Raw genomic sequence first — 24,899 nt, 5'->3', positions numbered from 1 at the left:
TAAAAAAAAAAAAAAAAAGGATCAAGTTAAATATTAAAACTTTTTCTGTTAACACTGAGACCTTTTTTCCTAAAACATTTTAAAATGCAAAGTAATTATGTAAAAAGTTGAATAAATGTTAAAACATTCTAATGACAGCTATTCACAAGTCTCACACTAAAAAGAGGAGGATTTTTGTTTCTTATGAGGAAACTGAACCCCTAACTCGGGACTTTAAAAGAGCTGGTTTTGATAAATCATAAGGTTTTCAATAATTGACACCTCATTTGCCTGTGTCCTTTTAAATTCTCTTCGTTAGTCATGCTAATTAATTTTTTTCTTCCTCATATGCACAATTTCAGTGTTAAGCATACACACATGTGATTCTAAATGGCCAAACACATTCTGCCAGTTACAGAAAGGATTTGTTTTCTTTGCTGGTAGACCTCAGCTTTTATTCCATGTACTTTCAACTTCAGGCATCCTCTTAGTCTTACTAACGGTATGGAGTGTAATATGGATTGTGGAAACTGGCTTGAAAATGGTCTCATTCACACAAGCTAGTGGGTTTAGGGAAGTTTCATTAACAGGATTTGTGTTCTGATCTGCACTAGCTTCCACTTTCTGGTTCCCCTATGGGAAATAACTACTCCAAAAATAACTCGCATTATTTTTGAGTTGTGAAAGCTTAGAATCAGAAAAATAAGTCTGTGTAAGACTGACATCACCTTATGTCAGTCTTGTATTGTCTTTAATCTTTCAGTCTGTTTCCCAAAAGTGAATCTTAGTATTCTCAGAGAATATATCGCATCCTTTCTAAACTGCAGGTGATATATAACAGCATAGTGATAGCTCTCAATGCAGTGCTCCAGGTAGTATCTTCTTTAATAAAGATACCTTATTTCGCTATTCTATATGATTTTCCTGCTAAGAGTTGTAAACAAGGCTATGTTCATAACTGAATATTACAGTTGTATCTAAAATCCTTTGTTTTCATGCATTCCAGGTTCGACAGAATAGTCCTTCTCCTACTTCATTAGCTTTTGGGGACCACCCTATCACGCAACCAAAGCAGTTATCTTTTAAAATTACACAGGTAACTGTTTTGGAGTAGAGCTATCCTATATCACTTCAGACTGTAAAAAAGCTGGATAGATATGTTTGTTTATTTGTTTTTCAACTTCTCAACTCTTAAAGGCTTTCAGAAGCTTTGCTTTTTACAATCTGCCAAGGCATTTTTCTGTTAAGTTCAGCAGCTCATAATTTAAATCTCTCTGATTAGTTTTGTATTCTGCACTTGCTCTGCTTTGAACATTGTACTTCATGAGTAGCTAGATGACCATGTCATTGGTAGGCTTTTGCTCAAGATTTTAGTTGTTGTGTGATATTAGTAGAGGCTGCTCTTTCAGCCAGTATTTGAAGTGACAGCTGCTGTTGTCATATTGCATTTAAAATATGACATTGAAGAAGAAAAATGAGATGGTAATCAAAATGATCAAGATATTGTTCTGTCATGACTTTTAAAAGCCAAAAGCAACTGTTTTGTCCTCTCTGCCATTTCTGATGTGATGCTTTATCTTTCACAAGTTAGAACAGGGTTACTTCACCTGCTGACCAAATACAGAGAATTTAAAGTAATTAGCTGACATGGTTATATGGTTCCATATGCTTTTTTGTGAACAATTTTCAATTAGTGATGAAATCTTTTAACACTGTTAGTGATTTGTTGCAACTGTTCACAATCATCCTTGTGAAGAGGGAAAGCAGTTTTGAATAAGAACCTTCCATGTCACTCTCAAAACATGAAAATAAGATGTGCTGGTCTTGTTGAATGTTTTAAAGTAGTTTATTTCTCGAAGTTACAAACATGAGAAAAATAATGCAGTAATTGTTAAAGGAAACGATAAATATTTCAAAATGTTCTTTTTAGACTGATCTCACAATGCTGAAATTAGCTGCACTAGAAAGTAATAAAAATCAAGACTTGGAAAAGAAAGAAGGTCGTATAGATGACTTACTCAGGGTAAGTGTCAGACATGGGGTAAAGATACTTATTCAGATCAACAGGCAGTGAATCTGAGGCAAATATTATAAATACTTGAATAATCCTAGTTTTTGAAAATTACCCTGGAGTTACCTAAATTAAAAGGTGAGACAACTTTTTAATTTTTGTAAATTATTTTTTTTCTGCAAATCCAAGAAGTCTATAAAATGAAATGCATAAGGGGTTTTTTTCTGCTTCTGTGCTACAGCTTCTAATTATTAAGTATGTTTATAGACTTTCTGAAGGTACAAAAAAAGCTGATGCTGATTTGCAGGCAGTTGATTAATTCCTTAAATTCATAATATAATTTCACATAACAGGTGGGGGTTTTTTCTAATTGTGAATAGTAGTTGTCAGTAGGACAACTGTTGGCAGTTTCAGAACGGAGGTGATTGTGACAAATTATTATAGGTAATAACTAACTACTTTTAATAAGAAACCTATGCTATACTGTGGTCTAAGACCTGTTTTCAGAAAAAAAAATCTCAATGCTTGTGCTCTTGAAAGAAGTGTTGGAGAGGTGATATATACAAAAATTAAACAAAAACCCCTGTATTCACAAGTCTGTTTAGTGTTTTTATGTGGACAAGTACATATTAACCTGTGCAATCATACATTATAAAATTGTACATGTAGACTGTTCTAGCACATGTTCAACAGTACAGAATAAACAAACCTAAACCTTTGTTTAAAAAAAACCCCACACTTAGTTTTAAACAAAATAATATTGCTGTGCTTTTTTTAAGGTAATAGTGTAAATGTAATTGGAACATAGGGAACTTGTTAAACTTCCTACTCACATAATTGAAACTTTTCTAATTGTGAATTTTTTGTTTCCTTCTAAATTAGACATTAGAATTCCACCTGACTTCAGCAATCAGATACAAAAGATCTGGAGCTAAAATTAAACTTCCAGTTTAAACTGAAGGACTGGAAAAGTCATTGGTATAATGCTTTTATATATTATTTATATGCTGAATGCTCTGTAATACAGAATGCAGTTCAGTGTAAAGGAAATAAAGGAAGCAAAGTACCCATCTACAGATTGGGATAGGACTCTGAAATGAGATTTTTTTTTTACTATATATGCACATTTATGCATGTTCCTTACTTCAGTAATGTGAAGGTAGATACCTTTATTTTCTGTGACGGCTGATTAAAAAAATTAGTGTTTAGATATATCTTTTCATATTTTGTATATATTTATTTATTAGGCTAACTGTGATCTTAGAAGACAAATAGATGAACAACAAAAGCTACTTGAAAAATATAAAGAAAGGTTAAATAAATGTATTTCAATGAGCAAGAAGCTTCTAATTGAAAAGGTAGGTATACTGCTTTTAAAATCTTTGTGATAAAAACTGAGAGTGCTGTAGAACTCTATTATGATCCCTTCATTTTCACTTTAATTTTTTCACATTAGTCTCTGAGACTGAAACTTCATATGCATATCTCTATCTGGCAGTAAGTGTTCTTATAAACCTGAATAGGAAAAATAAAATGTTGATCCTCTTTCAGATGTGCCTTTTTTAATTTAAGGGGGAGTTTTCCATCATGAGTAATTCAGATATAGCAAAGCATAAAAGTTAAGAATTTGGTATGTGGCAAATTTTCTGGACAAACTTTAAGAGTAAGATTACAGTGGATGAAAAAATTTCTGAACATAATCTGTTGTGGAGAAGAGAAGGATAAAGTCTCTTTCTGGAAGTGTCTGAGATAATTTTTGATGTAAAATGATAAAATGCTATGTTATCTCAGTATTAATGAAAACAAGGAAATGAAGATGACCATATACCTTCATATTACTATGAAATAAATATTTCTTTTGAATTTAATGACAATTTAAACTAGCAGCAATTTCTTAAAAGACAAGGGTAGCTTGTTTCTTTCCCTCTTCTTTAAAATAACCTTATTTTTTGAAAAAATCTAACAAGAAGTTAGTAGAAAATCAGCTAATTAGAAATTAGAGTAGAAAAAAGTTTAAACAGTCAAGTCTCTTCCCTAACACTAGCTGCTGCTATCAGATCCAAGGGCACAAACTGATCTGTTAGAGGATTAGGGAAAGTTTCCTCACTAGCATGCCATAAATAAACTCTTGCAGTCCTTTTTAAGTTCCAGCATGAGGGGAATGCAGGGAAAAGATATATTGGATCTGTTCAGCATGATGCTAGGTGGGCACCTTCAGACTGGGAGTATCATATAGGCCATTTTTCATGAAAGGCCATGCAGGCCTCCTCTTCAGTCTAGAAGTCTGTTTGCACGAAGATCCTTAATTCTGTCAACTTCTCAATCTTGTTTATGTATGTGTTTGATTTTGCACCATAGGCATTTCTCAAAAAGCAAGCATTTGTAGCTATTGAAGAAGTTTCTGTCCATCAGCAGTGTTCAGTGCAGCTCTTGTGCTGAAACAGACTAGGTAGTCGTTTATCACATACATCCCAAGGATGCTTGTGGTAGTAGTGACTGATTCTGAGAAAGGCATCTGCTTCTATTACTGCAAGTGAATATCTGATTGCAGTTAAGTCTAACTGCAGTGCAGTCCCACGTAGAGATTTCTGAGCTCAGTCAGTTTGGTACAAGTAGTAGCATAGATGCTCTGTCAAGGGAGTTTCCAGGCTTAAGTAGGTGCACTCTTTCTGATATCTAAGCAGGCTCGTTTAGTATCATAGGCACATACATAAGACATAATTATATGCCTGTATGATGCTGCTACTTTATCAGTTTTGCTGTATTTACAAATAAAATGTTTTGTTAATTATGAAGGACAGCAAACTTCATAGGAAAACTGAGTCAAACTCAGAAATTTTTTTTGCACAAATTGTCATTAGTCCCAGTTTTGACAACTGCAGATGTTTGAGTTTTGCAGAAATTAGAATAAATGTAATACAAGATATTTTCATGTACTCGCCTTTTATCCCTCCCTTAGAAAGTTGTTGGAGGAAAAAAACGTAAGTGTTTTACTGACTTTTTGAACACTTTAGTATTACTAAATATGATTTTTTTTGTTGTTGTTTTGTTTTCTTAGAGCACACAGGAAAAGCTGGCAAGCAGAGAGAAGAGCATGCAAGACAGATTACGCCTGGGGCATTTTACAACAGTTCGTCATGGTGCTTCATTTACTGAACAGTGGACAGATGGCTTTGCATTTCAAAATCTTGTGAAGTTAGTCAATGCTATGTTCTTAAAATTCTCACTAATTGTTAGTTCCCTCTAGTGGATTTTTTTATTACTAAGGTTCTAGGATTGGAGCAGCTTTTCATATGTTGTATTTTGCGTTGACTTTTGAAGACTTGAGAATACAGTACAGAACTCCGTTAATCAAATGAGAGAATACTAAGGCTGAGTGTCTTTGAAGGGACAGTTTGGTTTCACTTGATTTTAACTATCCTTAGAAAAGCATGAATGTACTAAATGAGCAACATGTAATTATTCAGCTCAGCTGGTAGAAAGACCTATAAAACTAAATCAGTGATTTTTCAAGCAGCTAACCGTGTATCTCTGGTGATCATTGGGACAGATGAGGTCTGTGAAGTTCTCATTGGTCACATAAGTGCTGCCTGTACATCCATCACTGTAGCAGCTTTTTCAGGCATCCAGCTCCTCAGTGCCATGAAGTAGGAGTGACAAATCTGACAGCTTCAGATAGGGTTTAGTGCAAGTGGATGGGGGAAAGCAGCCACCTGGAAAGGAGCTTCTGCAGCAGGTATTTCAGCAGAGATGGGACCAAGGAAAAGGGCTCTGGGAGATCCATCAATCAGTGTTGATGGTAAAATAATTATACAATGCCTCAAAAGGTGTTCTTTGGTAACAAGTCTGATTCAGTCTTTGGGGGGTGGGAGGAAAGAGAGAGAGAAGCAGTTCACCAAGACTTTAGTTTTTGAAGGGCAGTATGTAGTCTTAGTATTATGTGATTGCCTAGGGCGTTGTTTTTTTAAGACAATCTTAAAAACAATCTGTATAAGTGTTTTGTATAAAAGCTGTAATTGCCATACAGCCAAACTGATGATTTATTTGGGAATGGTCAGATCAAATTCAGTATTTGGCCTATAAAAATCAAGTACTTTTTATTGACTTTGTTACATTTCTTTTGATGGTATAAAAGAAAGTATCCACCAACACAGGTGCATTTTTTTCTTTTCCTAATGCAGAAATCATGTAACACTTCAAAACCAAAACAAAAAACCCCACACCACATATTTCAAAACTAAATTGTGCCAAAACTTTAGCAAAATTTTTCCACCTCATGAAGAACATTGTTGTTCTTTTTCCTAGGAAACATTTTCACATGTGCAGTAAGTTTTCTTAAAATTCCTTAATGCTTTATCAGTTAAAAATATAGTTCTTTAAAAAATGCAACATTATGAAACTTTAATAAAGCTTTCTTTGGGGTTTACAGGCAGCAAGAATGGGTGAATCAACAAAGGGAAGACATTGAAAGGCAAAGAAAGCTCCTGGCCAAGCGAAAGCCTCCAACTACAAATAATTCTCAGGCACCATCTGCCAATTCTGAACCCAAGCAGAGGAAAAATAAAGCTGTGAATGGGGCAGAAAACGATCCCTTTGTTAGACCCAATTTACCACAGCTGTAAGTTTAACATTTCAATCAGTCTTTTACATAAATTCTCAGATATTGTCTCTGTGAGTTCTATTCAAATAACAGCATAAAAAGACACTCAGTATATTCAGCAGCTATATTCTCACTGACGACTTGCTGATGTTAGGGAAATTTGCACCACTGCCTATGAAGATGTCATACAATTGCCCAATTTATTTTTGGTAAAGTCACCAGAGAAAAGCCCATTCTGTGTTTATGCAATGTTCCTTCTGTATTCCTGATCTAGAGGAGTCTTTATTCTGGTTTCCTACTCTTGTAATGTCACTGATACCTATTGAACTTTTCTTGGTCCACATTGGTTTAGGAGCCTCTCCTTCAGTTAAGAGATAATTTCATTTTTCATATAACAGTCTTTAGCTGACAAGAGAAGCTTTTGTCAGCCTTTAGGATTGGAAGACGTGTCTAAAAACAAACAGAAAAAATATATATTTTTTTCCTTTTCTGAATGTTAGATCCTGAGAGCAACTGTCAGAAGTTACTGATCCCATTTCACATATTGACAGTGTTGAAATTTTTTGTCATTTAAACATAAAAATTGAGAACTATCAAAGAATTCTTCATTTTTCAAGTGACATTTTTTCTGCAGACAGAAATGGTATAATTCAAAGCGCAGACAGATGTGTTCTTGACATTTGAGTATTTCAAGAAGTTGGTGCTTGGAGATACTAGTTATTGCCCTTGATGCTAAGAGGCTGCAGCTGATAGTGTATCTGTTCCTAGTCAATTAAATAAAAAGTAAATAACTAGGGTTAAAAAGACTAACAAATTAATATGTGTTACTTTGCAGAAGTAGGCTACATGTGTTGTCACCTCTCACTTGTGGAGGTAGTAATTTATACCTTGGGGGGTAAATAGATCACTCTGCTTAGATCTGCAAAATACATACGTTTGGACCATCACTTTGAAGACAGCTGCATATGTTTTGCGTAATGCATCATTCTTAAAGTTCATGTTGTTGAAATTGTTCGGCTGTAACAAAAGTATCATGAAAATACAGTAGTAAGGCTGATGTAAGTAAATCTTGATTAGTGTTACTCGTGTATTTTGGTAGAGAGCTGAAGAGTCACTGCTCAAATTGATTCTTTAGTCATACTTTGTGCCTACGTTTCTTCTTCTTAGAACATAATTAATACTTCTGAGTAGTACGGTAAAGATTACCATCATGTTAAAAATACCATTTTGTTTGAATGTAGTATCTCTTGTTATTGAAAGTAACATTTAAGTAATGGAAAAGACATGAAAAATTACAGAACTTTTAATTTGCCAGCTTTTGGCCATGTCTTCATTCATGTTAAATTTCCATTATTGCTGCTTTAGGAGGTGATAAAATATACATTTGGGAAAAAAATACAGAAGACATACTCTGATTGTTAAATAGGACAAGATGAATTCCTGATAATAACCTTCTGAATATTTTTTGATGTTACCAGGTTTTAAATAATTTCCAAATGACCAAAAACTTTTCAGATTTTCATTTCATTTGGCTTAACCAGTTACATTATAAATGGCACATGAAAATGCTTGCTGGTTATGGAATTGCCAAGAGAACAATCAGAATTGCCCGTTTGTATCTAATGCTAGCATAAATGTAAGCTGTTATTGAATCAAACTGTTGTGCCTTTAAGTATCCTAATTTATTCATTATATAATCTACATACAAGATTGCTTGCCTATATGATAAGCTTACAGATTTTGTTTCAGACCTTTGAGAAGGTCTGTAATGTGTCCTGAGATCACAGAATCATTAAGCTTCGTCATGCTAATCTTAGGCCTTTACTTGAAAAGTGTTTTAATGTTTGTATTTAGGATTTGTTATAGTTTTGTATCGTAGTATTACGTGTTCGTAGTATTACGTGTTGACTCCTCTCTGATTCTCAGTACAGAATTAAATATGTTTTGTGGATCTTGGGGAAACAATTATTAATTGTGCACTTCCGTTTTAGAGTAAATGTGTCATCTGCTGTATGTGATTCCCCTCTATTACATTGTACTTATCACTGTTCCTGCTTACTTTGAAAGTAATGATCTTAATTAGTATAGCCAAATGGAAGATGTTCTGTTTATATGAGGCATAGGGAAATGCAGGGCTACTTGAGTTAAATTAACTAAACCCATAGTAAATCAGTACAACATATATGCAAGTGATTAGGCAGATCTTTTTTAAACAAACAACTTGATAGCAGTTGTTAGCAACAAGTGTCTCCACCACTGCCGTGTTTGCAGGTACTGACAAGACAAAATGGTTCTATAGCTTTGTAACAAATAGTATTACTGAAGTCAATTCAGAAAACAGGTGTTAACTATTTTGAAATGGATTGAAGGTGTTGCCTGAGGCATTCTTAATAAGGGCATTGTTTTAGTTTAGCTGAATATACTATGGTCTGTGATACAAATTTAAAAGCAAAATTTTTGCGCTGAAGTTATTAGTGTAGAAGTGGCCATCTGCCAGTGTCCTGTGAGTGAATGGTGGGTTTGGTGTTTAAATAGCATGCAACAGATGAGTCTAAACACTGTCTTGGTTTTCCACCATTCTTCCCCTTTTGGTGGCCCAAACCAAAACTAAAAAGTAATTTCAATTTTGATAGTTTAGGTGACATAGTCCTTCCGGTGCAGCTTCAGCTGTGTCAGTTGTAGTCAACTCCCAGTCACCTCTTCCTCTGCTTCACAGTTCCTCCATGGGAGTCTGCATGCATCTTTGTCCCTGCATGAGATTTGTAATAGGAGAGCAGAGGGAGCTGGCAGATTTTGTTACTGTAGCTGAACAAATGCATCATTTACAGGGAGCATTCTGTTCTGTATGGAACAAATAAAAATATTTTCAGAAACTTTTTCAGGCTTAAGTGCCAACAATGTGTCTGGGCTTTACAGGACAAGTAAAGACAGCTCCTTTCCTGAGGCAGTCTCTTTCTAAGGCAAACATGGAAACAATGGGCAAAAAGACCTCATGGAAGGCTTTGACTTGGTCAGTATCTGCCCATCCTTGTAGAAATTCGAGGAACTAGAGTGAGAATAAGGTTGGGTCAAAAAAGGAGTTGCTCCAGAAATTGTAGCAAAAAACTTCTGTTGGATGTGTGTATGGCTGTTTGGGGTCATGGCTGCATTCTGCTGTGCCTATATATCCAGGATGATTTTTCAACTAGGAAAAGGTGGGAGGAGAGATGATTGTAAATGTGCCAGGCTTGATCATCTTGAAAACCAAGGAGCATGTGACCTTTCTGGTTATTTTGGTCTTGTCTGTACCCACTAGTAAGAGTGTTTTGATCATAGAAGAAGGTTTTGTCTGAACTTGTGAGGAAGAAGTGCAGAGAAGAATGGTTATGTCTACCCATGCATACTGTATCAAAACCTTTGAATTTGGCAATGAAAACATTGTTTAAATGACTGGAAGGCCTATTTTTGCTAATTTAAAAAAAGAAAAAAAAATGGTTAAATTGGTGATAATCGAGCCTTCCAGGCCAGGTAAGCTGTCCACTTTCTTCCAGCGACAAGTAAAGGTGGCACACCATGGCCCTACACGTTACAGCTAGATTACACTACATACACAGAATATGTCCAGTGCTTTTTTAGGAATTTCAGGAATTCATTGCATGTGTATGGTAGTTCCTTTGGCTGTGGACAGTTAAAGTACGGCACAGTAATTTTGAGCAGAAAAGATCATGGTCAGGACCAGACTGTTACCAGATTAATTCATGCAGCCTACTCCCAGCTGCCCTTCTTCCCTAGCGCTCCTCAGATTAGCGTCAAGCTTGACTGTCTAATTTAAGTTCATTTAGTGGTTGGCAGCAGCCTGTTTCTGGTCGATGTCCCTCCTCTGTGCTCTTCAACGTTTCTTCTACCACATCTGATGAGACCTGTGTGTCTCAGGTGGTGGAGGAGCAACCCCTTCTGTGGGAAATGATGGTGTCTCCTAGGTGACTTCTGTTTCAGAAGATGCCTCGAGCATGCTTCTGCCCTGCAAAAGACGGTAGGTGGATACATGTGGGAAGCGATGGGCTGATGGGAAGCAGTCTCTAGGATGGGTGTTTTCAGCCTGTGTGGCAGGGTGGTGGCCTATAGTCAGAAAACAGACAGCACGCACACTGTCACTGTTTTGCTGCTGTTTGTTGTGTGCTATTTTAATATGAATATAAAGTACAGTATATTTATAGATAAAAAGTAATAAACTCCTAAAAAAAAGACAAATGTTTCTGAATATGAAGGAATAAACTTTTGTTCTTCATAAATAAATGAACAAAATCCAAAGTGACTACGTCTGTACAGTTCAGCATTTTATATGCCTTCCTCCAAAATGTGGTGGTCAGTAACGACAGTTTCAAATTGCTGTGAATCATGCTGTGCCTCTAATAGAGTTAGATTTGTAAGGAAATAGAAAAATGGAAAACAGTCGTTTATTGGGATATAGCATGGAAACATGGAAAGAGTGACTTCGAATCTTAATGTTTTCAATATGACCTCTAACTTGTGCTGTGTGCTCAAGAGGGCTATTTAAGAACTTTTTGGAAGGCATTACTTGCTAGAGCTGTCTGGGCACTTTGTCATAACACTGTGTAGATAGCTGAGGTTTCATAAAAAGGACCAGATTTCCTATATTATGTTAGTTTTTCAGGGGATCTATGGTTTTAGGGCTCTGGGTGTTCGCTGAAAATTCTGGAAGGTCATATAATAAAATTCATATTTTTAGTGTGTTTTACTTGTGGTTCAGCTTTGCTAAGCCACCAAAATACTCTTCTTCCTGAGAAACACAGACTTTACTATCTGTGTTTCTGGAAATGCATAAACCTGTAATTTATACTGCAGACAATAATCTGGAGGGAATAATACTCAACCTCGTACACATTGGCATTGATCCTTTGCCTTTTTTAATTGAGAACTTAATCCGTGTTAAAGTAGTTTGCTGTTTGAGTAGAAGTATTGAAAAAATGTCAGGGATGCCACTGTGAGTTGTCTAGTGTGGCCTTAATGCTCTCTTTGATACGTCTAGCAGACATATTACAGCAGGATTTAGAGCATTGTTTTCTTAAGTTTCTTGCTGTTGTTTGGACTATAGAGAGAATGCATTGCCAGCTTTTCTAGCTATTGAGCCACCCCATTTCACATTTGCTTTAATGCCTCTTGTAAAATGTAGTGTAAATTGTCTAAAATTAGAGGACATTCTGCCAGGAAAGCAATATAAATGCTTGGTCTCAAAATCTGATACTAAGGGACCTTTTGCCTTTCTTGGAGAGGCAGATTTCCTCAATCTGTTGCCATTGTGTGAATCTTTTCAAGGAGGCCATACTTTTTTCTCCTTCCCCATCCCCTGTTCCCCTTCATCATATGTGTATGGTTTCTTCTCTGCAACTTGAAGTCTCTTTAGTTTCTTTTCTTTGGTAGCTTGTCTTCTATGTCTTTTTTGTTCATTTGTCAGCTGGATACTGCATGCAGTCGTTTCACGGGTTTCTTAGTTACTGAGCCGTATGAACAGTCTAGATCCTCTGTGTGATAACTGACTTTGTGTCTTAGCAAGTCTACAGGCAGTGAGGGACCACTGAATGAATTGTAGCCAGGAATCTTTTCTCAAAGGAAGATGAAAAGAGAACAAGCAAGAGTCGCATGCCAATTCAGAACTGAATTTGTGGTCTCATGCAAAATGTAGCGTTAATGAAGTTGGAATGTATGGTTTTGCACTACGTTCTTTAAATCAGAGCTCAAAAAAACAGTGTTGTCAGTCTTGTCTAGTTGGTTTCTGGATCTCCATCCTTTGGTTCGTTAAGTGTTAAGAGCTGAGAACCAAGCAGTGGAGTAGCATCAGCTGAAACACTGGGATGATTATATGATTCAGGATGCACCCAGATAATCTTAACAGGCTGAGAGAACAAAAATGGTCCAGTGGGAGAGGCAGGTAGTATTCCAGAATACCAGACACAGAAGCATTTTTTAAGTATGTTTTGACCCTGAAATTACAAACCAAGATGTTCAGATGGTTCAAAAATGTAGCCCTAGTAAATAATTAACATAAGATACTGTATTTTCTGTAGTGTTTAAGTAAGAATGTTCTTGTTTTGTTTACCATTGTATAACAGCTATAATTACATGTTTGGTCTGTTTTTTCAGTTTGACTCTAGCAGAGTATCACGAACAGGAAGAAATTTTCAAACTTCGGTTAGGACATCTCAAAAAGGTATGTATATGGTCTGTTTTTCTAAGATAATTTTTTTTTTTTTTACCATGCACAAATCCATAAAAACTAGTACTATCAAAGTATGGAGAGGTCTTGTTGAGAGCTATCTGATTAGAAAACGTAATACTAAAAGTGCGGTACAATTTTATGCCTAATAGTGGCTTTCCTTTTTTTTTTTTTCTTTTTGTACAACTTACATTAACACTGGGAGTACAGCGGAGTAGTAGTGAGTCCATCTAGTGTAATGTAACACTGTACTGATTCCCTGAATCCTTCTAACAGAGGTAACAGTGATGATGCCGCCAATACTGCTCGTGTTTCAGAGCTGAGGAAGTGGAGTCAGCCAAGTTTGATATATGGGCTTTTTACATTAGTTTTTGACCTTTATAAAGGTCCAATTTACAAAGCGTTGCGTTTCTGAAGAATATAATGTTTTGATCATCTACAGTATCCACTTCAGTTGATACCAGTTAGCATGCTACCTATCACAAGAGAGAATATAATTTTCCTACTTTTATGTAAAATCTTTCTCTGTATCTTACATATTTTTGCAGTTGGATATTTTACTCCAGTTTTGACTTTTGAAAAAAACAGCAGTACTTTTTTCTTGAAGCCCATCATTCTAATAAATCTGTGTAATGAGATAATTATGATATTAACAAACTATTGCTTATTCAAGAAAAGCTTTTGAGGAATAACCAGTGAAAAGGAATGACAGTTGAAGCAGGCAGAAATATCTCACAACTCTGGAAGGAAAGTACCTTTATGTGCTGAGCAGTAGTTCTTGAGATGCTCAGTCAAAACAGGTCATAGTGTTTTTCTCCTTGAAATGTTGTTAAGAGTCTGTTTCAGGCCTGTTCTCTTCAAATGTACAAGTCACCTGTTATAAATCCTACTATAATAAACTGAACTGGACCCCTTGAGAAAACTGATGCTGTTTTTAAAGAATATGACAAGAATGTACTTGTGGTAGGGAATCAGTGTATAAACTTGTTGGCACTAGTGAAGTAGAGTTCCCACATAGTTCTTCATTGTTAATGCTTTAGAAGTAGCACCAGCTTCACATGAAATTCTGTAGGTTTTTTCCATGCTTTAGCTTTTTTGAAGTCTAATGGAAATTTCCAGTGACATATGAAGGAAGCTGTTTCAAAGTTGTTTAATACCCAAATTCTGTTTTCACCTCTAGCATCAATGCTGGGGAACTCAGTATAAGAAGGGACTTCCCTGACTAAATGCCAGAGGAGAAACAAATGTTATTTCTTAGCAAATCATGTTTGAATATATCTGAAAATAAAAATAAAAATACATACTTGCATTTTAATATTTATGTGTGATACAGATTTTGTCGTTAACTAAGAAAAACAATGTTGTTATCATCTTTTTACGTGGCTATATTTCTTCCCTAGTGCTTCTTTGCTCGTTATGTTTTTTTTCTTTCCTTCTGCATATGCTATTTTGCTCCTCTTCCTTTTCACTCTCCAGATGCTTTCCTGGTGCTCTTATTTTTGGTGCCCTGTACATGCTGCCACCACCAGTTTTCTTTTCCTTCTGCTCCCCAGGAAATTCTTTTCTAGCTAGCAGCTTTGGTCCTGGAGAGAGGCTCTTGTTTCCTCACTTCCTTTTATATAGCAGTGACCTGAGGCAGCTAAGCTGGTTCATTCTTGCTTAAAGGTATTCACAGCCTGAGTGTCCTAAATAACAGCTGGAAACAATGCAACCAGCCAGTTCTCTTTGGACTAACACTGGCCTATGAACCACATTTTGAGAACCACTGAATTGCATAATATATGAACAAAAAAGCCCAAAAGAAGCATAACTGATGGATTTTTTTTTTTTTTTTTTTTTTTTTGTGTCAGCCTTTGGGAAGAACACTAACAATTGTGTGTGTATAAGTGTGTGGCCTTTTGTGGAGGAGAAGGGCTAGAATTTTTTATAAAGGACTATTGGGTTATGAGGAACTGCATATCATTTCAGGGTATTTAACAGAGAACTGCAAGGATGAATCTAAATATTTTTTGTAAAAAAGAGTTTAACATTGTATAAACAGGAGGGAAAAAAAAACCCTTGACATACATGTTAGGAAAAACAAATGGTCCACCCAGATCTTCTAGCAGATTAGTATTAATTTAGTCCATCTTTTAAATTAAGAATTTGATTTTTGGTTTCTGAACGGAGGTTCATTCATCTAGTGTCTTGTTTTGGGATGAGGTTTTTCCTTAGATTATGGGGAGGGATTCAGGATATCCAGTGAAATCATCTGGTCCGGACTCCTCAACTCATTGGAAATGTGATCATTTAATATGTGTTTTAGATTATATAAATACAGTTGTTGTTTCAGGATGTGGTTTTATGATATACAATGTTTGGAAACACCAGCTTTATGGCATTTTCTCTTCCCTCTGCTGACTTCTGCTTCCATTCCCTTGTGCCATGACTCGTTGCCCTGTTGCTTTTACCAGTACCACCAGGTTGTGCAGTCACAGTATAAATTGGGTTGGAGAGCTGATCTAGCTTATTTCAAAAGTGAAGTATGTATCTTTTTGTGAGGCTTGTTCTTCGGGGTTTGTTTGTTTGTTTGTTTTGTTGTTTAGGGGTGTTTTGTTTTGGGTTTTTTTTTTCAAAAAGAAAAGATTGATTAGTTTTCCAGTTTGGTTCACCATGTGGCTGTACAAGAAGCTGTGCCAAAATAACAAGAGATGATGTGGGGCACTGCTTCCACTGGCAATGCTACTAAAAAAATACATACCAGATGCCAGGCCTTCTTTTTCCTTTTCAGCTGGAATAATTCCATAATTATGAGCTTCTGATATGGACTAATTTTTTCTCCCCTTTATTCCATACTTTCAAGTTCTAGAGGTAGTAACTCTGATATAACCTTTTCTACAGTGTCTTTCAATGAGTGTACGTTTTTCACTTCAAGTATAGATACATAGATTTCCACAAATTAGGTATCATGAATTTTTTACTTTTTTAGAGAATCTGAATAAACAACTATTTCAGTGTTCTCTAATATGTAGCCTGAAGATGAGGTAATTTTAAGTGCTGAAATTAGTTAGAGAATGTGCTCATACCTGACATGCTTCTTTTGAAATTGCACTCAAAATCTTAGGCAATACACATTCTGTGTTTGTAATTTTAATAAAATAAAATGGAAAAATCTTTTTAAATTAGCTTGTTTTGGTGTCTTGTATCAACAACTTAAGAACATTTCTGCTGTAATGACTTACTCTTTTATTCTTTTTTTGATTTGCACTTCAGCCTCAAAATATTTTAAATGTCTTTTCTTAATTTGTCGGTTTGTACAAAATCTATAACTGCACATATCTCAGTGTTTTCTTCTTTGTACATCAATTTCAGACCGCTTCCCAGATAATTTCTCTCCTTGGCTGAGGTACAAAACCCAGCTGCCTCTCATTTCAAATAGCATCCCTACAGTGCAGAACAAAACTGTGAACATCCCATTACCTGTGGGTTCATGGACAGAGAGGTTCCTTGAAACAGGCTTTTGCCTTATCTTTCTGAATTTTTCTGGCTTTAAGAGAAAAGCAGTGCTTTCTTCTAGTTCAGCAGGGTTTTGTAATGTAATGTTCCTCCATCACCACTAGTATTGATGCAGGGGTAAAAATATCCTTTTCAAACGGGGAGTAAATGAGCTTTTATATTCCATTCTTTTCATTTGCAGGAGGAAGCAGAAATACAAGCAGAACTTGAACGTTTGGAAAGAGTTAGGAATCTTCACATAAGAGAACTGAAAAGAATAAATAATGAAGATAATTCACAGTAAGAGACTTACCGTCTTAATTTTGCATGTCTATTTTAAAAATAATGCTCTAAAATCACTTTTTACCTACAGAGAGGCTTATTCATAAATTTTTCTTTGGTTCTCTTTGTTTATGTATCTACTTTAAACACCAGCTTACTTCAGAAAAAATAGAATTACTTATAATTTGGTAAACTTACTGGTTTTATTGAATATGCAAGAAATAACATGTATACACAGTTTATAGTGCAGGTGACCTAAAACTTGCTAGACCATATTACTAGGCTAAAAAAAAATACTTACAAGGGAGCCTAATGCAATTCACTTAACCAACAATAATGCAAGAAAATGGCAGGGAGGTTTGATGCAACAGCAGCAGTTTTGTGATGCAGTTACAATTAGTTTTGGTTTTATTGCACTGTCATTTCATTCCTACTAGGTACCTAGTAGGAAAAAGACAAATGCAAAGTCTTTTGTATTATATTAAATGTTACCCTGTACTTCAGCTTGCATGACAAAATATCATAATGTTAAATTGTTATTTAATATTAGCTATTACTGTGTAGATTTGAAAGTAATAATTACATAACTAAAAAAAATAGTCTGTTTTCCATGATGACAAATACAAAAACTAACACTACAGTTTCACCAGCACTTTAAGCTTGAACTGGTTCTGCCTATCCCTTACTGCTTCATTATGCCCTTGCCCTGTTTACTTTCATATGCTTGCAATGGCCTTTCTTTACTGAACAGAAGCTGGAAATTGATCCAAGTTAAAACCAGCTCCTGTGGTTTCTTTTTCTGGATTAATTCTAACCCCAGATCTATTTCCTGGTCTAGTTCTTTGCCCCAGTTGCAAAAATGCTTACGCTGCCATGAGGAGAGAGGGCAGTGCAAGGGTGGAATGAGCAGCCAGGAAGGAGGAGTTGATGAGACTAGGCTTCTTTCTTTTTGCACTAGTAAATGTTTATGAAACAGTAGCTTAAGACTTCAGGATTTTATTTTATTCTATAATTTTTAGACACAATAGAATTATATATACACTAAGACTTTTAAACATTAAAGCAACAAGATGTGAAATTGTACTTAACTGTTTTAATGGTCCCCATACCTACCCTGCAGGAATACAGAAAATTTTTGTTACCATGTGGCTATAATGCTAATTGATGGCTAAACTGGTGTTGTGTTTTGGATATGAGTGTTGATGCTTACAATTCAATGGCAGAATATTTTATTTTAAAAATAAATGTCCTACAACAAATAAACAAGCAGTTCTTTGTAGATTAAATTATAACCTTTTTTTAATCTTCAGTGTTTGCATTAAAGGAGTTTTTTTTTTTTTTAAAAAAAGGATCCTTAACAAGAAGGGATAAATGCCACAGAAAAATGAGAGGCTTTGACTGTGTAAATATTGTGTATGTGGGGCAAAGAATGTCCAAATTACAGGCCCTATTGAAAACGGAGTTACAGGACATGGACGAGCAGAATACTGCAGCTTCACTGCTCATTTTTTGCAGTCAATGTTGACACATTTTATGGTACAGAAGGAAAAGCTTTAAACTCTGTGTGTGTGTGTGTGTTCATGTTTCTGTGGGACTTTAGACTTGAGTATTTACCAAGTGGCCAAGCTGCAGCTTACACTCATAATATAGAAGACAGAAGCAACTGAGAAGTAGTTTAGGTCTGTAACCCCTGCTGTCTTGGCCACTTGGCCATTTGATAAGGGAGAGGATTCTGAAGTGAAGCAGCTGTTGGGTCCTGAATCAAATCCTGTTGGGTTTTCAGCTTCCGGCTGTGGTGCAAAGTTGAGCCCTCTTTCTTCTTCTAGCAACATTGCCCTCTACACCCTTCTACCCATGTATGTCCTCCTCAAGTGTCCCACACATAAAGTAGACAGCAAACTCACCTGTTTGGGGTTACAGCCTTGACGATGAAGAGTAGGAAATATTGCCCAGTTTAGAGATGGGTGAAGTTATATGTCTGCATTTGTTCTTTACAACTGCACTGGGATAACAAGACAAGGTGAGAGTGTGGGTTAGGGCTTCCCTGTCTGAGTTTAGAGCCCACATGATGCTGGGGCTACCTGCAAGGTGCAGGTTCTGAGCCACAGAGATCCCCATGGAGTAGCAAAAGCAGCAGTGGAGACAGAAGGTTGTAAGGTTAACAAGATTGGCCCTACTATAAGAATACTTGTAATAGAAGGACCAAGAAATCTAAATTTGTCAAGTGTGTTTTTAAAGAATTGGCCTGCTAGTCACATGACATCAATCGCCTAATGATGCTACCTCTAAATTTGTTATTTCTTCCACACTGAGTGCATCACTTACTATTTATGATTTTTTAAAATGTCTTTATCATTGAAATATGTATTTTCATAGGAAAAGGAAAGTTCTATGTTTAAAAGGAGCACAGTAAGCAAGAATATGCATCTTCCCTCAAATGCATGACTATCTATGACCATACCTCAAAAACTGTAGAGAACATGGAAGGATGGGATGACCTGTTGGCAGACTAGCCCTAAACCCTTCCTTAAAGTTTTCTGTGGAGTAAAATTGGCAGTGGGCCCTAGATTCATGAGTATAGTTGTCTCATCTTTGCCCTAGAAAATGTGATGAGTATTCACCTCCCTTCCCCCTGGTTGGATGGAAGGATATATTTTGTCTTAAGCATGTTTCAGGAGAGAGTGTGGTCCTTTTCTCTGTCCTGCAGCATCATTTTGTGTTTAGGAGTGTTTTCTTCTTGCTTTTGATTAGAGTACGAGCAGATAGTGTTGAGTGTTTTCTCCATATTGCTGCTTGTTATTTGTTAACTTCTTAGTGTTGTATAAAATCCATTTTGTTAAAAAGAGACAGGTATGTACAACAAATCTGGTCATGTTTCATGCGAAATTGGAAGAATATCCTCCTCATCTGTTCCAGAAAGCTGAAGTTTGAGACTTGTCTAAAATTTGGCACAAGGAAGAGAGAGCCCTTGTATCACATGTTTAAATTTAAGGGTGCTTTTCTTATCCTCAAAGAAATAGAGAAAAATAGCAGGAAGTTTGGCAAATTGTCCAGTTTGACAATGGTGTTATGATAGCATTTGTATACTGAATAGTCAAAAGGTACTGAAATTGGCCATGTTGTGTAGTTGTGCCATAAGGTTACACATGGTGTAATATTGTTCAGCATATTATATATTGCTAGTCAAAAGAAAGCTCCATTTGAGAAGTAATATTAAGAGGTTTACATTTTAGACTATTTGTCTACCTCAAATAGAATTAAATGAAATTTTTTTTTTCTTTCGAGATTTAAAGATCACCCCACGTTGAATGAACGATATTTGTTACTCCATTTACTTGGCCGAGGTGGCTTCAGTGAAGTATACAAGGTAGAGTGTGTTGGGTCTGCTAAAACTAACGTTTGATCTATGTACGTTTGTACATGTGGGAAGGAGGGCATCTGAATAGGCAGAAGGATTGTAATGTGGTATACTTTTTAAACACTGGTTGAGCAAACTTCCATTAACCCATGGAGGGAGGTAGCATTACAGTAGACTTGTGAATTACATGCCAATTTTTTTTCCTCTCTTTTTTGAGTGTTATTTTTATCACCTTCAGTTATAACTTTCCCATATTTATGGGTTTCTTTTTTAGGCTTTTGATCTTTATGAACAAAGATATGCTGCTGTGAAGATTCACCAGCTTAACAAAAGCTGGAGGGATGAAAAGAAAGAAAACTACCACAAGTAAATATTAATGACTTACGCTTCATATGTTAAATTGAATAGCATTTTATTGATTGTAGAAGGTTAATGTATCCATCTTCTTTTAGACATGCCTGCAGAGAGTATAGAATACACAAAGAACTGGATCACCCCCGGATAGTTAAACTATATGACTACTTCTCCCTGGATACAGATACGTAAGTACATAAAATGATACATTTTCTAGAACTTGGCAAGGGTTTTAGTGCTGTATATTAGATAAACAGAATGAAGAGTATTTGAACAAAAATAGTATGTTCTTGCTTTCAGCCAAAGCGTTTAGGGTTTCCTTAAGGGAACTTAAAAACAAAACACACTAGTTGCAGAATTTTGTCTCAGCTAAAGATTGCAAGCCTTCTATAAAGTGATGAAAACAGTGTTTTGCAACACCTGACCAGCAAACCCTACAGGGTGTCCTGAGGGTGAAAGGAATATGCAGTGCTGTAAAAGTTTTTGGGCAGAGTGAGGGCTGCTGCAGGGCAGCTCCGAAAGGCTGTTGTAGCTTAGGCAAGTTTCCAAGACTAAATGACATTAGGAGTCATTAGCATAAGTGTAACCCATGGTCACTGGACTGCACCTCTTTGCATGAAATTGTGTCGCATCTTAAGGGATAGTGAATAGATTTTTCTATTGAAAAACATGCATACATAAATAAGGGTTTTTTTTAACCTAATGCCTCGTCAGTATGGATGCATTTTCTCTTTTGGTGAGTATGAATGTTCTTACTGATGCCAGTTTTCATAAGCTAATAGATATGCCATGTGTTCTATTAACAATTTCACTCATATAGTTTAATATTCAGGCAGCTGTTCTTAAACTTGCCAGTATCAAACTAGGTTGTCATACCTCCATTTCTGATTGTGCAGTTTGATATGTTATTTAATTTTGTCTCTCTGAATTCTACCCTAGGTTTTGCACGGTGTTAGAATACTGTGAAGGCAATGACTTGGATTTCTATCTCAAGCAACATAAATTGATGTCAGAGAAGGAAGCTAGGTCCATTGTAATGCAAATAGTAAATGCACTACGGTATCTCAATGAGATCAAGCCCCCTATTATACACTATGATCTTAAACCAGGTAAATGAGGAACGTTATGATTGAAAAATGTCATCTTTTTTTTATTTTAATCCTTCACTTTGTTTGTAATTCATGCCTGAAAATACCGAAGTTATCTTCTGTATATCAGGCTTATTGTAAACAACTGAAAAAAGTGTGTCTTTTTCTTTCTAGTTTCATTGCCAAAATCATCTGTCTTTTCTTTGGAAAAACATTAGTCATAACTCTTCTACTTTGTATTATTTTGACTTGAATTTGTAGAAAAAAAATCATATAGCACATGGATACATACCTTGGCATTTAGCAATATAAAACAGATAAGATCATTAGTTGGCTCAATCCTGTCTGATTGTGGAATGCTAATGTGTAAATAATTTTTCCCTTATCTATTTCTTAGCCTATAAAGGATGTAAATAAGTAACCAATTGCTTTGAGCACCCCAGCATAAGCACTTCAAAACAGGACTTTGCAGGAGTTTTCTTTACAATGACTAATAAGTGTTGTCATAAACCATGTATTCTGTCCTGATTCCATGGCCTTTGTTTTACCACCTTACATGAATGAGGCTTGTATTCATGTATTTTACTCTGCTACACTTCCAAGTGTGGGGTTTACAATGTAACTCTTGGTGCCAGCCTGTTTGCTTCCTGCTGTGTAATAAATTGTTCTTATAGATTTCTCTCACATTACAGAACTGTATGGAATGTCTTCTTAGTCTCATTAGTTTTTGTTCTCAGAGGAATTTCATCAAATAACTTTTATATCAAGAAATTATTGTACAACTTTAACACAGGGAATAAGATTCATAGTATTGCAGTAATTTCTTGGCATAATTTTGTGGCATATACAAGCCCTGAAACCTCTAGTGTAGGATTTGTTCTGGGCAGAAAAACATGAAACTTCATTGTAATTGGGATACTACTGTGTTTTGGTGTTTCCTCACTACATTTTGGTGTTTCCTCACTGTCCAGCCAGCTCCCAGTTGAGGGAGCCATTTCAGACGATGATGATAATCTCGAGAGAGAGTCCTGAGACTGCACTGAAATGTGTCATAGTCAAGTTACTCCAGACTTGGGGATATAAAGATGATGTAAAGTTGTCACTTACCCCTCATGAAGTTAGATGTTCCTGAAAAATGAACCTGGTTTTGAAAATAAAGTGTTCTGTTAGCTTTTTGAGGTAATTTTTTTTTTTTTCCTGGATAGGTAATATCCTTCTTGTAGATGGAACAGCATGCGGAGAAATAAAAATTACTGATTTTGGCCTCTCTAAAATAATGGATGATGATAGCTACGGTGTGGATGGAATGGATTTAACTTCACAGGGAGCAGGAACTTACTGGTAATGCCTGGTTTGATTTTGCTGTTTAGACTCTGGGTTGTTGTTCAGATTTCATAAATATTCTCTTATAAAGCCAATTTGGAGAGAGAAAGCTAGGATTAAAAATACTAACATGGATGACAAAGATTTTTGTGCAGTACTGTGAATGTTGATATTCCCAAATGTTAGAATGGTAATGTAACGAGTAAGATCAGAGAGTGTGAGTGTGTGTTGTTTATTTTTATACATATATCTAAAAATGTGGAGATGATCACTATGATTTAGAAACTTGGTTTCCCTGAAGAAGCAGGTGTTTAATCTTTGGCTGCAGGTGGTTGAAGATGTTTGACAGAGCTATGATGATTAAGTGTGGGTGCTTAGTCCTTGGAAATCTTAGAGCAGGGATTACCAGCAGGTAATGTCCTTAGGACAAAAGAGTATTTACTCTTCCATCCTAAAGGTTAATGACAGCTCAGCAGCTGTGATTTGTTTTCTGTGTGCACTTTCATGCTTGTCCAAAAACCTGAAGTTTTAGAGCTGCCTACAGAACAGGAATGACAATAAGCATTTCATTGCTTACAGAAGAGCTGTTTCTAGAATTTGCTCTCTAAAGATGCAGCTTCTTCATGGCACAGTAGCTCTCTGAGCCTGGGTGCATGGTAGCTGTGTCAGGGTGGGTGGAATAGAAAGCCTATATTGGCCAGGTTGTCACTTGTGAATTTATTTGCTTTCTCCTTATTCTGCCTGTAGTAAGATCAGAGTCAGGAGCTGAAACTTAACTAAACAGAGAAGCCAGTGTCATTCCCATTTGCTCTGCAACTTTTCCCATATTCAGAAGTTGTGCGTAATAAAGTTTTTGCCTTTTCCTTCAGATATTTTAGAAAAGAAAACACACGTACTCTTGCAGAAATGCCAATAGGCACATGCTGGGAAAAGATGATTATTCAAGTTGAAGCATTTTAGAAGTGGTAGGCTTTTGCTACTCTTCTTAATGCTTTATGTATTTAAACACCAATTTAGATATTTTATTGTAGGAATGTATGTCAAAAAACATTGACCTTTGAATTTCATCTAAAATGTGGCAGGCACTAGTGGTGCTGTAAACTAAGAGATCAAAAAAGGTCTTTGTGACCATTATAGGTTCATGATGAATCTCTGTGTTTCTAATTCACACTTTCTCAGAGCTCAGAATTTTCATTAAGGAGGGAAATAACTTTGAGTGAGTTTGAGATGGGGCACGAGTCTGTTCAGAGCAGATGTCACAAACTGTCAGCAGCATAGACCTGGAAGGGATTTCCTCAGTCACTGGGTCTGGTTACCTGCCTTTCCCGGCAGTTAGGTCACATAATCTCTTTTGTAAACTTACAGACGTTTGTATTAAATTTAGTTAGTGTTTTGTCCCCAGTAATCTTATTTGAAGTATGTTCCGTAACCTCAGTTCTCTGATCATTAGAAACCTAATCCTCTAATTTACAGACTGTGTTTATTTGTGGCCAGTTTATACTTGTTTGTTCCTGTGCCAACACTGTCCTCCCTGAAGTAGGTTGTTTCCCTTCCTAATACTTGCTCCTTGGTGTTTTTATAGCTTTTTTTTCCCTGAATTGTAGGCTCTCCATTCTTCAGATCATTTTAGTAGCTTTCTTTGCACTTGCATTACTTAAAGCTCATTTTTCTTGATTGTTGTAATCAGAATTGTACACGAGTATTCCAGAAGAGATTTGTGATTCTGTATGAAATTCATTTGTGTTGCATTCTTATCTTATTTTTCTGCTTATTTCCATTTCCACAAATATTTCTTCAAAATTTCTTTTAAAAGAATGTCTATAGTCTGTAGTTGCTCTAATAGCCCTTAATGCTGTTTTCAATTTTAGATATTGCAGTCAATAATACTTTCCCACATATTGATATGTTTAGGAAGTTTTGTTTGGTTTTTGAAGGAGGTTCCATTTCACCAGTTCTTTTGTAATTCAGGAATGGCACAGACACTTCCTCAACTTTCAGCTCTTTAAGTATGGCTTCCTGCAGATTATAGGAATGGAAATAGCAATCACCTTTGTCTACCATATACCGCTCTGGTTAATGTCATCATTCTTACTAAAAACTTAGATATCACATAAAGACCCTTTACGTACATTATCTTTGATTCCTAATCAGGCCTTGCTGTAAAATGCCCTTTATGGCTTTCATCTTTTCTTTATCTGATAGATGGAGAAGGTTCA

The 24,899-nt window shown here is 35.9% G+C and overlaps 1 protein-coding gene across 5 annotated transcripts in view; it reads left to right on the top strand.

The window, feature by feature from the left end:
- TLK1 (tousled like kinase 1) overlaps window positions 1-24,899 on the top strand; it is a 71,043-nt gene that overhangs the window by 40,623 nt on the left and 5,521 nt on the right. For all 5 annotated transcript variants that reach the window (XM_074829088.1, XM_074829091.1, XM_074829090.1 and 2 more), the window contains exons 7-18: window positions 986-1,075; window positions 1,910-2,002; window positions 3,238-3,348; window positions 5,049-5,185; window positions 6,420-6,608; window positions 12,732-12,798; window positions 16,481-16,578; window positions 19,846-19,927; window positions 20,193-20,284; window positions 20,371-20,460; window positions 21,212-21,381; window positions 22,566-22,701. In XM_074829088.1, the coding sequence (XP_074685189.1) occupies window positions 986-1,075; window positions 1,910-2,002; window positions 3,238-3,348; window positions 5,049-5,185; window positions 6,420-6,608; window positions 12,732-12,798; window positions 16,481-16,578; window positions 19,846-19,927; window positions 20,193-20,284; window positions 20,371-20,460; window positions 21,212-21,381; window positions 22,566-22,701 (1,355 nt within the window). The remainder of the gene's footprint in view (window positions 1-985; window positions 1,076-1,909; window positions 2,003-3,237; window positions 3,349-5,048; window positions 5,186-6,419; window positions 6,609-12,731; window positions 12,799-16,480; window positions 16,579-19,845; window positions 19,928-20,192; window positions 20,285-20,370; window positions 20,461-21,211; window positions 21,382-22,565; window positions 22,702-24,899) is intronic.

The sequence above is a fragment of the Strix aluco genome, chromosome 6 (assembly GCF_031877795.1).
Source record: "Strix aluco isolate bStrAlu1 chromosome 6, bStrAlu1.hap1, whole genome shotgun sequence".
Lineage (NCBI taxonomy): Eukaryota > Metazoa > Chordata > Aves > Strigiformes > Strigidae > Strix > Strix aluco.
Note: the sequence above shows the minus strand (reverse complement) of the source record. Positions and strands in the feature narration are given on the sequence as shown.